At 31.7% G+C, this 13,866-nt stretch overlaps 2 protein-coding genes across 2 annotated transcripts in view; one reads left to right on the top strand and one right to left on the bottom strand.

Annotated features, from left to right (window-relative positions):
- Positions 1 to 12,386, top strand: part of LOC143062788 (protein unc-80 homolog) — a 126,082-nt gene extending 113,696 nt beyond the window's left edge. Inside the window, exons 52-57 of the mRNA XM_076234572.1 lie at positions 555 to 723; positions 1,230 to 1,394; positions 1,673 to 1,855; positions 6,318 to 6,473; positions 7,192 to 7,520; positions 10,714 to 12,386. Coding sequence (XP_076090687.1) covers positions 555 to 723; positions 1,230 to 1,394; positions 1,673 to 1,855; positions 6,318 to 6,473; positions 7,192 to 7,520; positions 10,714 to 11,043 — 1,332 coding nt within the window. The 3' untranslated portion in view covers positions 11,044 to 12,386. The remainder of the gene's footprint in view (positions 1 to 554; positions 724 to 1,229; positions 1,395 to 1,672; positions 1,856 to 6,317; positions 6,474 to 7,191; positions 7,521 to 10,713) is intronic.
- The window catches only part of LOC143062798 (uncharacterized), a 528,850-nt gene that overhangs the window by 363,179 nt on the left and 151,805 nt on the right, over positions 1 to 13,866 (bottom strand). The gene's annotated exons all lie outside the window — the stretch shown is intronic.

The following is a 13,866-nucleotide window of genomic DNA, read 5'->3' as shown; positions in this document are numbered from 1 at the left end:
AAAATCTCTTATTTATTACTATTTCTTCAAACTTATAACAGTAAGGCAAAAGGATATTTACATGCACACTCTTACTTCATTGTTGATTGATTATTGATATAAAAAAAGGAGAAACAACATCTGACAACAAACGACAACTACTGAACATCTGATTGGTTTGCTCAGAGACAGACTGTTACCTTGTGAAAAAACACATTAAACTTCAAGCTCAGCATTTCAGTCTAATACAAAGCAGAGTTCATACTTATTTCAATTAAATTTTTCCTTAATATGTATGAAAAATTCTAAAAAAAACCATCCATCCACCAAGACTCAAGCAGCTACAGATTTATGGAGTTCTAACATGTGGGATATGAATCAATGAAATAGCTTCCCAACAACACAAAACAAACAACAAATAGTGTTGACAGGGGTAGACAGACCTGAGATATATAACAATCACATTTTTGTTAAAAAAAAAATTAAGAACTCCATAACAATGAAAATGCATAGTACAAATGTATAGTATTTTTGTTAAAAATTTTGATATGTGAATATCATGATATTTTATTTAGATGATGAAAGTGAACTGTGACATGGCACAGGAGTATTATTTACAGCAGACCATCAAAGACAAATTACAAGGCTACAGTTTCCAACACCCTAAATGTAGTGCTGGGGTAGTACTTATGTTAGCTGGGGAGTTACAACAGATAAAAGAAGATATAGCAGCTGTTGGGGCAGGTAAGGAAATCACGATGAAATAAGATATTGTCCTCAGCTGGCTTTTTAAGGTGAAGATATATGAAGTGACGATGGAACTTTCGTGTTATTCCATTAAGGTAGAGGGGGAAATCAGACCTTGATTTTGGGTTGGTTATGGAAGTATTTTCACTTGATACCTGCAAAGATACTTTAGTGAACTAAGGTCATTTATAGTTGCGTATGCATAAAAAGCAAAAAAAAGAAGTAAGTTGGTTGAACACGAATTTAAGAAAGCCTTTCTTACCTTCTGACATCCATTTTAGTCTGTATTTGTATGAATCTAGGGTTTATTCTCCAGTATATGCTGTTTCATGGTAGAAAATTTCAAAGATACATGAAAAATATTTTGTACCATGCTTCTTTCAAAAATTTAAGAACACAATAAACAACCTGTGATTGAATAATTTTTTTTGATTACAACAAAAGGAAATATTAACAGGTAATAATTTGTAACAGTGGTCTAGTTTTTTTCACTCTTGTTTCAGTTGCAGGAGAGTACAGGTCAAGGACATGCACCATGACAACAGACAGATCCCAATCTCAGTACCATGATCATAGGAGACATGCCAGTATTACTGATGTTAACACAGAAACAATCATATCTGCAACAAAACCATCACTGGCTAATATTGGCAAGAGGGCAAGCAAAGGTAAGGCTATGATATTGGCAAGACGGTAATAGAGGTCACGAAATGCAGACATATAAAAAAGGGGGTTCAGTTTTTTAAACAAATCTTTTATAACAATATTTTACAGATGTTTTCAGTCAACATAATCATCAAGCTACTTCCTTAATCAATATTTGCATATGTTAACATTATGAAATTTGTAATTTTCTAAACAGCAACTATGATATCTAAGTTTTTTAAGAAAAATATTAAAAAGAATTACTATGCATGACATTTAAAAAGAAATTATATTGCTTCAGCCACCATACTTTCTCAGAGTTCATGTGCAAGTGCACCCTTCAGGAACACAGTGCTGACCTCTAGTGTTGATAGTGCAAGTCCTGAGATGGGAGACAAGAGAACTCGTAGAATTTCAGCCAGAGATGGCAGTAGTATTTTGGAGAAATTTCAAAGGCCAACCATTGAGGATATATCTCCTGGAGGTTTGTTTTGTTGAATAGGGAAAATATGTATGTGAATCATATTTCAGGTTTTGATATTCATCAATTTTTCTTGAAAAATACCAGTGATTTTTGTCATCTTTTGTAACATTAAGTACATCTTGATCTGAAATTATTTTTTTAGCTCACCTGGCCCAAAGGGCCAAGTGAGCTTTTCTCATCACTTGGCGTCCGTCGTCCGTCGTCGTCGTCGTCGTCGTTGTCGTCCGTCGTTAGCTTTTACAAAAATCTTCTCCTCTGAAACTACTGGGCCAATTTTTACCAAACTTGGCCACAATCATTATTAGGGTATCTAGTTTAAAAATTGTGTCCGGTGACCCAGCCAACCAACCAAGATGGCCGCCATGGCTAAAAATAGAACATAGGGGTAAAATGCAGTTTTTGGCTTATAACTCAAAAACCAAAGCATTTAGAGCAAATCTGACATGGGGTAAAATTGTTAATCAGGTCAAGATCTATCTGCCCTGAAATTTTTAGATGAATCGGACAACCCGTTGATAGGTTGCTGCCCCTGAATTGGTAATTTTAAGGAAATTTTGCTGTTTTTGGTTATTATCTTGAATATTATCATAAATAAAGATAAACTGTAAACAGCAAAAATGTTCAGTAAAGTAAGATCTACAAATAAGTCAACAGGACAAAAATGGTCTGTTGACCCCTTTAGGAGTTATTGCCCTTTATAGTCAATTTTTAACCATTTTTCGTAAATCTTAGTCATCTTTTACAAAAATCTTCTCCTCTGAAACTACTGGGCCAAATTAAACCAAACTTGACCACAATCATCATTGGGGTATTTAGTTAAAAAATTGTGTCTGGTGACCTGGCCAACCAACCAAGATGGCCGCCATGGCTAAAAATCGAACATCGGGGTAAAATGCAGTTTTTGGCTTATCACTCGAAAACCAAAGCATTTAGAGCAAATCTGACAGGGTAAAATTGTTTATCAGGTCAAGATCTATCTGCCCTGAAATTTTCAGATGAATCGGTCAATCGGTTGTTGGGTTGCTGCCCCTGAATTGGTAATTTTGAGGAAATTTTGCTGTTTTTGGTTATTATCTTGAATATTATTATAGATAGAGATAAATTGTAAACAGCAATAATGTTCAGCAAAGTAAGATCTACAAATAAGTCAACATGACCAAAATGGTCAGTTGACCCCTTTAGGAGTTATTGCCCTTTATAGTCAATCTTTAACCATTTTTCATAAATCTAAGTAATCTTTTACAAAATCTCCACTGAAACTACTAGGCCACAATCATCTTTGGGGTATCTAGTTTGAAAAATGTGTCCGATGACCTGGCCATTCAACCAAGATGGCCGCCACGGCTAAAAATAGAACATAGGGGTAAAATGCAGTTTTTGGCTTATAACTATGAAACCAAAGCATCTAGAGCAAATCTGACAAGAAGTTAAATTGTTGATCAAGTCAATATCTATCTGCCCTGAATTTTTCAGATGAATTGGACAACTGGTTGTTGGGTTGCTGCCCTCCAATTGGTAATTTTTAAAGAAGTTTTGCCGTTTTTGGTTATCTTGAATACTATTATAGATAGCGATAAACTGTAAACAGCAATAATGTTCAGCAAAGTAAGATCTACAAATAAGTCAACATGACCTAAATGGTCAATTGACCCCTTAAGGAGTTATTGCCCTTTATAGTCAATTTTTAACAATTTTCATTAATTTGGTAAATTTATGTAAATTTTTACCAAATATAGTCTTCTGTTACTAATGGGCAAAGTTCATTATAGATATAATTGTAAGAAGCAAAATCGTTCAGTAAAGTAAGAACTTCAAACACATCACCATCACCAAAATACAATTTTGTCATGAATCCATTTGTGTCCTTTGTTTAATATGCACATAGACCAAGGTGAGCGACACAGGCTCTTTAGAGCCTCTAGTTTTCATTAAAATTTGTTCACCTATTTTTACGAAAATCCATGGTTCTGAACTTTCATTTTTATGCAAATATAGTGCTGGCCATGTATTTGGTTTCTATATGAGCAGGGCGATATCTATGTCTTGTTTGTATTAAATCTAAATACTTTTGTTCCGTAAAAGAGGGTTGAAAGATATTAGAGAGACAGTCAAACTCATAGATAGAAAATAAATAGATAAAAAATAAACTGACAACGCCATTATTTTTACATAAAAACATAAAAAAAATTATTTTAAATTATTGTATAAAAGTAGTAAAACTGTGATGCATGTGTTTAATTAATAAGAAAAGCAAAGTACAAACTATGTCATAAAGGACTGAAATATTTGAAAGATGATTTTACAAATGCCATACCTGCCAACTTTTGAAAATGGCCATGGGGGTTTTTGTGCGCGGCACCATCTTTGAGGGTAGAATTTTTCCAGGCACTTTTTCGTGTGATGATTTGGCTCCTAAAAGTGTCTGACATACTTCTTTTTTGGGGGGTGATAGTTGAAGATGCTATTATAACCTATCTTTTTTAAAATTGTTTGATTGTTGTATTCTTTTTGTTGAGATAAACACCAGTAAGATGACTTTATGTTTGTCTGATACATTGTCAAGAAATAAAAAAAAAGTAATAATTTTAATAATTTAATAACAAAAAAAAACCAACAATATATGAGGGTCTGGAAATGGGGGGAGGGGGGGTCTGTTGTTCTGTAAACATTTAATTTTCACCCCTTTTTTCTCTAATCTTCAAAAAATTAACCTCTTTTTTTTCTAATCTTCAAAAAATTTGACCACGCATTTCTCCAATTTTCATTTTTTTTTTTTTTTTGCCCGTTATTCCCTTATCTTCATTTTTTAAGGGCATTCTATTCTTTAATCATTTAACCCCATCCAAACCCTCATATATTATATAGATCAATATCACAAGCAGTACTAGAATGTTTGGAGACATCATTAAGGCCACCGTGGTCAACTTTAAAGTCTCTGTTGCAAACTTTACAAAAGGCATGTGACAATCCTAACGTTGATTTAGACAACCAGCCCCTGTACTTGACATCATTCTCCCATTTCTGTAAGTATTTGCACGAAGCAACACGCTTTTTTTTTCTTAGGCGGTGCCAGAACTATTTTGCAAGTGATAACTCGCCCATCATGATTCCAATTTTTATAAATTTAACACCCAAGCTAAAAAAAAACAACTCAAAATTTCGATTCTTTGATTGTTTACTATGCCGACATTAATCAACTGGTGAATGCGTGATCACTAAATTTTGATTGGATGAAATTTGTCAGACACGATTTGTCTCCCTTGGGAAAACTTTCAAAAGTTCAAAATCGGGAACAAAAATATTTTTCGTGTAAATTTTACTAAAATCGTGTTTTTTGGCTATTTTCACGATCACGATCGTGTAATCGGGACAGAGGGTCAAAATCGTGTAGTACACGCCTAAATCGTGAAAGTTGGCAGGTATGTCCCTCATGTTCATCTCTAGACTTATTTTGTCTTACTGATTGAGAATACTTCTCATATTACATGGTCATACCTGTCAACCTATGATAATGGATATGCAGGTCATGACCTGCATTAAAGAATGAAATCTCAGGTCATAACGCATACAAACTTTTTCTGAATTTCAGTATTTAGGGACGTTTTTCTTACAATTTAAATCAAAGTTTCCAAAACATATTCACTTGGTGAAGTAATTTAAAATTTTATTAAAATATTTATTTCATTGCACTTTTTAAAACTTTTGATTAATTTGTTACTTGCCTTAATTCCTTTTCTTATTGATATTCATTACATTTCTTAAAATTTTCTACATTCTTTACATTCTATAATGGAAGTAGTTAGACTTTTAGATTGGCTTTTCAGTTCCAAATCAACTACATTTTGTTAAGGACAGTGAAATAAGAGTATAGTAAAATAAAGTTAAACAGTTAAAGGAAGTATAGATTAAAAAAATAATTAAACTATTTATTTTATAATTGTATAAAGGTATAGAAATAATGAAAAGTAATATTTCATTCTTTTTGTCTTAGATTTAATCTTTTTTACCCCCAAAAAACGTAAATATAAGGATTAATTTTAAATGGTGACAAAAAAGGGGAAGTAACTCAAGTTAAACAACTGAAAAACACTAATTATTTATGACCTAACGCTAAGGTAATTGGTGTTAGTTAACACCAAAGCTGTCAAGTGAAGCCATACACTTAATGTGTCACTTAATTTGACAGTTTACACAGCAAGCTGAACTTTCCATTCCTGGAAGAATTACTAATTTGCCGGTATTTCAAAGGAAAATCACTAATGAAATCAATCTCAAGGCTAAGAAATCCAGGTCAAAACGGGCCATTTTGGGAATTCCCGGGTTATTCAATGACCCGGCGGGTGTGCCGCGTGATCCCTCAGAATTGTGAAAAATGGGTCACACCCGCAGAATACTGGTCAGTTGACAGGTATGCATGGTATGTAAATCTAACATGGGTTATTTCTTATCCATGTAATTTCAGATGCAGCTGTGATATCAGACCCACCCAGACTAACGAGGCAACCAACAATCTGTTTCCGTTCACCAGAGACATCCAAACAGAGCAGTATTGATGAGGAGATCCCTGCCTCTGTGTTATATGAGAATGAAGAATATGTAGATATGCCTAACGGAGGAGGTAATCATAATTACAAAAACATCCAAAAAGTTTGATCTTTTATTATAGGTGTACTTGCACTTTAGGGAGTCAGTGTTCAGTTTTGAATTAGTGTTATGTATTCACTAAACCTACTGTAATACTATCCTGTACACTTAGCTCTATATGGATTGGACTCAAAAGTTAAAGAGGGCTAAATATTTAACAAATCTTTTTAAAATGCATTCACTTAGAAGAGTTTGTTAACAGTACAACAAAAATTGCTTTGAAAATTACTAATAGAAATTACTAGTTCCAATTTTATTTTAAAGCCCCTTTACTTTTAGGAGGGTATTTAAATGGGCCTATGGTGAAGTGTATTACCCCACTCATTGACCATTGACCCACTGTACATCAAAAATTGTTTGTTAATCCAAAAACTACCCAAAAAAAATGGAAGGAGGCCAATGAAATTTTTTTGCTCAGTTATTGTGCACAATATGTCAATGTGCAAATTATTATTTGTTGAAATTTATGTTACTGATTTTTTTTTTTAATTTTATATCTACTAGCTTGTACAAAAAAATCCAAGAAATATTGATAATCCACATTGAACATGCATTGCTATGTTTGTATCAATATGAATTATTTACCTCTGTGCATCACTTAAATATACCATCAAGGCCTTTTTGATTACTATGAGTATTATTCAAGAAGAATACAATGTTTTGAATCTTTACTTTTTAAAACTTTTTTCAAGGTGCAATTGGTCCAACCAATGATTTAGATCCAAGACCACATCGCTTGCAAAGACAGGACGCCAAGAGTCGTAAAACCTTTAAACGTAAACGCACGGCCACAAAAACCACAAGTATGAGACGATACTTACCTAAGAGCCATCATCATGACACCTATAGTGACGCGGAGAGTCAGAGCTTGGATACTTCTCCTACTCACAGAATGTACTCCTACAGAAATGCTGAGCAGGATATAGCTAGACTCCAACAAGCTAGGGCTGCTCTAGGGAAAGCTCACTCACCAAGTTTGGCTAGATCTGAAGAAATGCTCCCAGAAACAGTAGAAATGAAGGTAACTGTCATAAATATAAAAAAGAAGATGTGGGATGATTGCCAATGAGACTACTCTCCACAAGAGACCAAATGACACATAAGAATTAATAGTTATAGGTCACTGGATGGCCTATTAACCCTTTCCTCCATAATGACGTCTTTTGACACCACCCCCTTTACTCCATAATGATGCCTTTTGACGCCTGTGTAGTACCTCAGTTGAAATGCTCTGACTACGAAATGTCTGGATCAGACTTAGAAAAAATTGTATCCAATATGAAAAGGATATCCATGAGAATATCTGAATTGAATTTCATTGATGAAATATTTGTTTTCACAATGCATCAATACTTTAAACTTAATGATTTTTTTTTTATTGAAAAAATCCAATGCGAATCTAGTATGTAAAAAAAAAAAATCCATGGAGGAAAGGGTTAACAGCCTGTTTTTTTTTTTACAATTTAACAAAAAACTTAACAACTATCAAATATCAGTTTAGATGTGGTCTACAGAACAGATGATTCTATACTATAGAAAGATTGATCAAAACAATAAAGAATAGAGAATAATGCTAAAAAAATATAAAAAATAGAGAAACATTGGGTGCTGAAATATAAAGAATAGAAAATATGCTTAAAAAATATAAAAAATAGAGAAACATTGGGTGCTGAAATATAAAGAATAGAAAATAATGCTAAAAAAATATAAAAAATAGAGAAACATTGGGTGCTGAAATATAAAGAATAGAAAATAATGCTAAAAAAATATAAAAAATGGAGAAACATTGGGTGCTGAAATATAAAGAATAGAAAATAATGCTAAAAAAATATAAAAAATAGAGAAACATTGGGTGCTGAAATATAAAGAATAGAAAATAATGATAAAAAAATATAAAAAATAGAGAAACATTGGGTGCTGAAATATAAAGAATAGAAAATAATGCTAAAAAAATATAAAAAATAGAGAATCATTGGGTGCTGAAATATAAAGAATAGAAAATAATGCTAAAAAAATATAAAAAATAGAGAAACATTGGGTGCTGAAATATAAAGAATAGAAAATAATGCTAAAAAAATATAAAAAATAGAGAAACATTGGGTGCTGAAATATAAAGAATAGAAAATAATGCTAAAAAAATATAAAAAATAGAGAAACATTGGGTGCTGAAATATAAAGAATAGAAAATATGCTAAAAAAATATAAAAAATAGAGAAACATTGGGTGCTGAAATATAAAGAATAGAAAATAATGCTAAAAAAATATAAAAAATAGAGAATCATTGGGTGCTGAAATATAAAGAATAGAAAATAATGCTAAAAAAATATAAAGAATAGAGAAACATTGGGTGCTGAAATATAAAGAATAGAAAATAATGCTAAAAAAATATAAAGAATAGAGAAACATTGGGTGCTGAAATATAAAGAATAGAAAATAATGCTAAAAAAATATAAAAAAATAGAGAAAAAAGGTGCTTGTAGTGTATGCCTTTATATTTTTTAGTTATTGGTTGTTTGTCTGTGAGAGAGCTTTCACATGTTTATATTATCTTAGTATTAAATCTTTATTGTTTATTCAATATTACAGTGTTTTGATGTATAAATACTCATCCACGCCTACTATTTTTTATTATACTTTTATAAATTGTTATTTGGATGGAGAGTTGACTCACACCACATCTTCCTATATCTACTAAAAGATCAAAGAATACAGAAATGTTAGATTAATTATTAAAAGAGCATAATTCAGTTAAAGTTGCAATTAACCCTTTTCTTAAATATGTTAAAAAACTTTGCAGTGATGAGAACGTCTGTTCGTTATCTCGCAAAAATTAAAACTGATTAGAATATCTGTGTATTTAACTGTATTGGGGTGTGTAACACAGGTAGGGTGATAGGACATCCTAGGGATGTTTTTATTTCCAGATCCCTAGATGTTTGCGATGAGTACTTGTTAACAGGAATTATATTCTAATTTGATAAATGTCAATTTTCACTGGTAGGCATAGCTCTATTATTTAAAATCTCATTTTGGGAACAAATTGTTCCACTTTGCAGGATAAAAAATTTAGATCATGCTTGTTTAATAAAAAAAAAATTATGAATAAGATTACCCTTATGAGAAACAAATTTATTAGAAACAAGAATTTGTCAATAGTACATGGATGCCCCACTCGCACTATCATTTTCTATATTCAGTGTACCGTGAAATTGGGGTCAAAACTTTAATTTGGAATTAAAATTAAAAAGATCATATATATCATAGGGAACATGTGTACTAAGTTTCAAGTTGATGTAACTTAAACTTTATCAAAAACTATCTTGACCAAAAACTGTAACCTGAACTTCCCACTATCCGTCTGTCCTAAGCGTCCGTTCGCTTCAGGTTAAAGTTTTTGGTCAAGGTAGTTTTTGATGAAGTTGAAGTCCAATCAACTTGAAACTTAGTACACATGTTCCTCATGATATGATCTTTCTAATTTTAATACCAAATTATAGTTTTGACCCCAATTTCATGGTCCACTGAACATAGAAAATGATAGTGGGAAGTTCAGGTTACAGTTTTTGGTCAAGGTAGTTTTTGATAAAGTTTAAATTACATCAACTTGAAACTTAGTACACATGTTTCCTATGATATGATCTTTCTAATTTTAATTCCAAATTAAAACAGACCAGAAAACATAATGCCCATCTACTATCGTAGGTGAGGCATAAAAAAAGACACTTTCTTATCCTCCTATGACATGGTTGAGGCTGTTTATCTTTCTAACTTTCAAAGTCGTTTAATTTTCATTGAAACATCATTTTCACAGAATGGTCTCTTTTCACAAAAAATCTTACTACTAAAATGATTATAATTTATTTAGATATATTCATAGCTTATGAGTGACAACATTCATAGGATTTTTTTGTGAAAAGAGTCACTGCATTTTCTTCATTTTTTTTATAAAATAATTCAATGTAAGATAATTTTCTCTGCAAGAATGTTTTTGCTGATCCAGTATGCAAGAGATGTTGTTGAGATATGAATAAAAATATGCACACAATTTATCCATAATTTTTTAAGTCATAGGTTAAAATAACAACATTTATGATGTAATTCTTGAAATTATGGTACTAGATGTGTTTTCTTATCACTAGAATAGAATTTAAATTATCAAGAATTGATATTGTAAGGGAAAGTATTTTTAATGCCTTAAGTATGTTGTTTTTCAGACCAACAGACAAAGATATATACAAAGATCTAAGTCACACGATGACCCACATGTCGACTCAGCTCCTGGAACAGTCAAAGGTCGTATTGCCAGACAAGGGGCTAGAATTGTCAGATCAAGGTCACCATCCAACAGCCCAGTACGTTCACCAGTGAGGTCCCCTGTACAAAATGCCGCTATCTCACAGGCTTATATATCTCACTATGACTCGACTGACTCATTGAATACTAATGAGTTTTCTTCTCTCCTGAAAGAAACTGAAAGCACTGACTCATCACCCACTGTTAGAGGTTGTTATACCAAGAGAGGATCTAGAGATACTGTAGTATAAATACAAATCTAAATTAATTTTCTGAAAAATATATTTATATGAGAGTGTTGTTCCATAAAATAATACATAGATCCAGTCAAGACAATTTGAAATCTCAAATATGGATGAATATCGAGTACAATGAAAATTTTAGTAAAATTTGCCACTATCAGTGGTATCCCCATTTTGAACATGCCTTCCATGGGTACAATGTATTCTTAAATGGGACACCCCTAATACCATCCATGATTGATATCCTAGATGCTATTAACCATCTTTAAAAAAAGAATGTTATATTGAAATATACTTTTGTTTGTAAAGCATGAAATATTATTTAGACTTAGGTTTATTTAGGGTGCAAGAAAATGTACTCTGTGACAATTGAATATTTTGTGTCTTATTTTAGTTTAGATTCTGACCTTTGAAAAAAGATATTGTAAGAACACCTAATGAAATGAAAAGTTCAAATTAATTCAGATGGCAATATGAAAGTGTTAATTTAAAAGATTATGAACAGTTTTCATTAGTATAAATTTAAAAGTGATCAAGTGACCTGAGGCAATTTTAGATGTGACTTTGTGATCTAAGTGGGATACCCTACTAGGGCCCCATTTAATAAATGTGTTATGTTTATGAGTATATATACTGCTGATATATGTGATGTGATACCCATATTAGATATATATAAGTTTTGTTTTTTTATAATTCACTAAAATTGTATTTCAAATTATGATCAGCTTTCAAAACAATGAAAAATGGGATGCTAAAATATATTTATTACAGAATAATGATGAAAAAAATATAAAGGATGGAGATAAAAATCTAATTATAAAAACTTAAAGATTACAGAAACGAAGAAACTCCTTCCAGACTTTTTTAAGTACTGTAAACATGGAAATTTTTATTCACTAATTATTTCTTTATTTAATAAAATACAATAAAATGTCCCATGTTCTAAAAGTTTGCATAAATCAGAAATATTTATGTTAAGGTCTTATTAATGTGTTATTCTTTAATATTCAAGTTACTTGTAATTTAATCCTTGCCAAAAAGTTATTGCATTGAAATTACAAAAAAAACAACCAGCTGTTATAAATTTATTTTTATGTTTACAATATTAACTAGTAATTATTTAAGTTACATAAGTCTTATTAAATGCCTCTATATTCTTTAATTTTTTACTGAAAGTTATTACAACAAGAGAGTTACTTTCTTGTTTGCTGATATCATGTATATATTTTTAACTGACATATTTAATGTACAATCATAATTTATATTTTATTTTCATTTATTTATTGGTTGTTTATATTGTTACTTTTGTAGCTTTTAGGTTGTTATAGTTCAATAAAAGAGTGTGTATTTTATATGAATTGTTTTTATCATGATTACTACACGAGTTGGATCCAACTTGGTAGTAACTACACAAGTGATAACATTAATGGTACCAAAATTTACTAGTCCAGATGTGCATTTGACAATTAATGTCTCTTTAGTTATGCTGGAGGTCAATACATTTGTAAATCCAAAACCTGTTAGAACAAAAATTGAGGACTTGATCAAATCAAAAAGTATAGTCAAATACAGACAGCAGTGGCGGATCCAGAAATTTTCATAAGTGGGGGCCCACTGACTGACCTAAGAGGGGGCCCGCTCCAGTCACGCTTCAGTGATTCCCTATATAAGCAACCAAATTCCCCCCCCCAAATCTGCCTCTGGACAGGAGGTCAAAGCTTTGCGTAGTTCTTTCAATTATAGACACAAAAATAAAAAATGCATATAGATATTTTGTCTTACTAAGCATTTTTATGCCCCATTTATGGGCATTATGTTTTCTGGTCTGTGCGTTCGTCCATCCTTCCATTCATCTGTCTGTCCCTCTTCAGGTTATGGTCGAGGTAGTTTTTGATGTAGTTGAAGTCCAATCAACTTGAAACTTAGTACACATGTTCCTTATGATATTATCTTTCTAATTATTATTCCAAATTAGAGATTTCACCCTATTTTCACGGTCCACTGAACATAGAAAATGATAGTGCAGATGGGGCATCTGTGTACTTAGGACACATTCTTGCTAAGCACTATTTCTGTGCTTTATGCATGCATTCAAAGTTTTTCAATACACCTTATCACTATTTGTCCGCTTTTACTGGACATCACAGAAGTTCCCATAAAATTTTTACATCATTATAGAAAATATCTGACTCCTCAATTGACAGTGATAGTTGTATGACATCAAAAGCTCAAGTGGGACAGACCTTGGGTCAATAAGACAGATTTTCAAAAAGCAATAAGGTGTATAGTATTGAACCTGTTGACTATCAGCAGACTAATAACCTTCAAATTGTTAGTTAGTCATCCAAGTCATAACTTAATTTTAGAACTTTTAAAATTGTTGGAAAATATCAGTTTTTCACACCTTTTGTATATATAACGTTTTATCCTAATAACAAAACATAGATCAAAATTAAGGTTTGTTAATGTAGGTCGAGGTTTTGGTTATTGCCCTTGGACATACCAATTTTACCTGAAAATGTATGTTTTCTATCGTTTTTGTAGTGCTCGTTCTATAGTATGGGCGTTTGATATAAAGAAGGGCAACAGAAGTATAACACTGTTCAAAAGTCAGAGAAAACAAGTCCAGTTACATACCATAACAGATGGAAACACATCAAATATAAGAGGAAAACCTTGGAACAACAGAAACACCTGACAAACAACAAAAGCAAACGCCAATTCAACATACATTAAAACAAACTATTTGATAACAAATGCAATGTTCTTGACTTGGTAGTTGGTTCAGGACATTTTAAGAAAAAAACGTGGGTTGAACTGGTTTAATGGCTA

Source organism: Mytilus galloprovincialis, chromosome 2 (genome assembly GCF_965363235.1).
Source record: "Mytilus galloprovincialis chromosome 2, xbMytGall1.hap1.1, whole genome shotgun sequence".
Classification (NCBI taxonomy): Eukaryota; Metazoa; Mollusca; class Bivalvia; order Mytilida; family Mytilidae; genus Mytilus; species Mytilus galloprovincialis.
The sequence above is the reverse complement of the archived record's forward strand: the minus strand, read 5'-3'. Positions and strand labels throughout refer to the sequence as shown.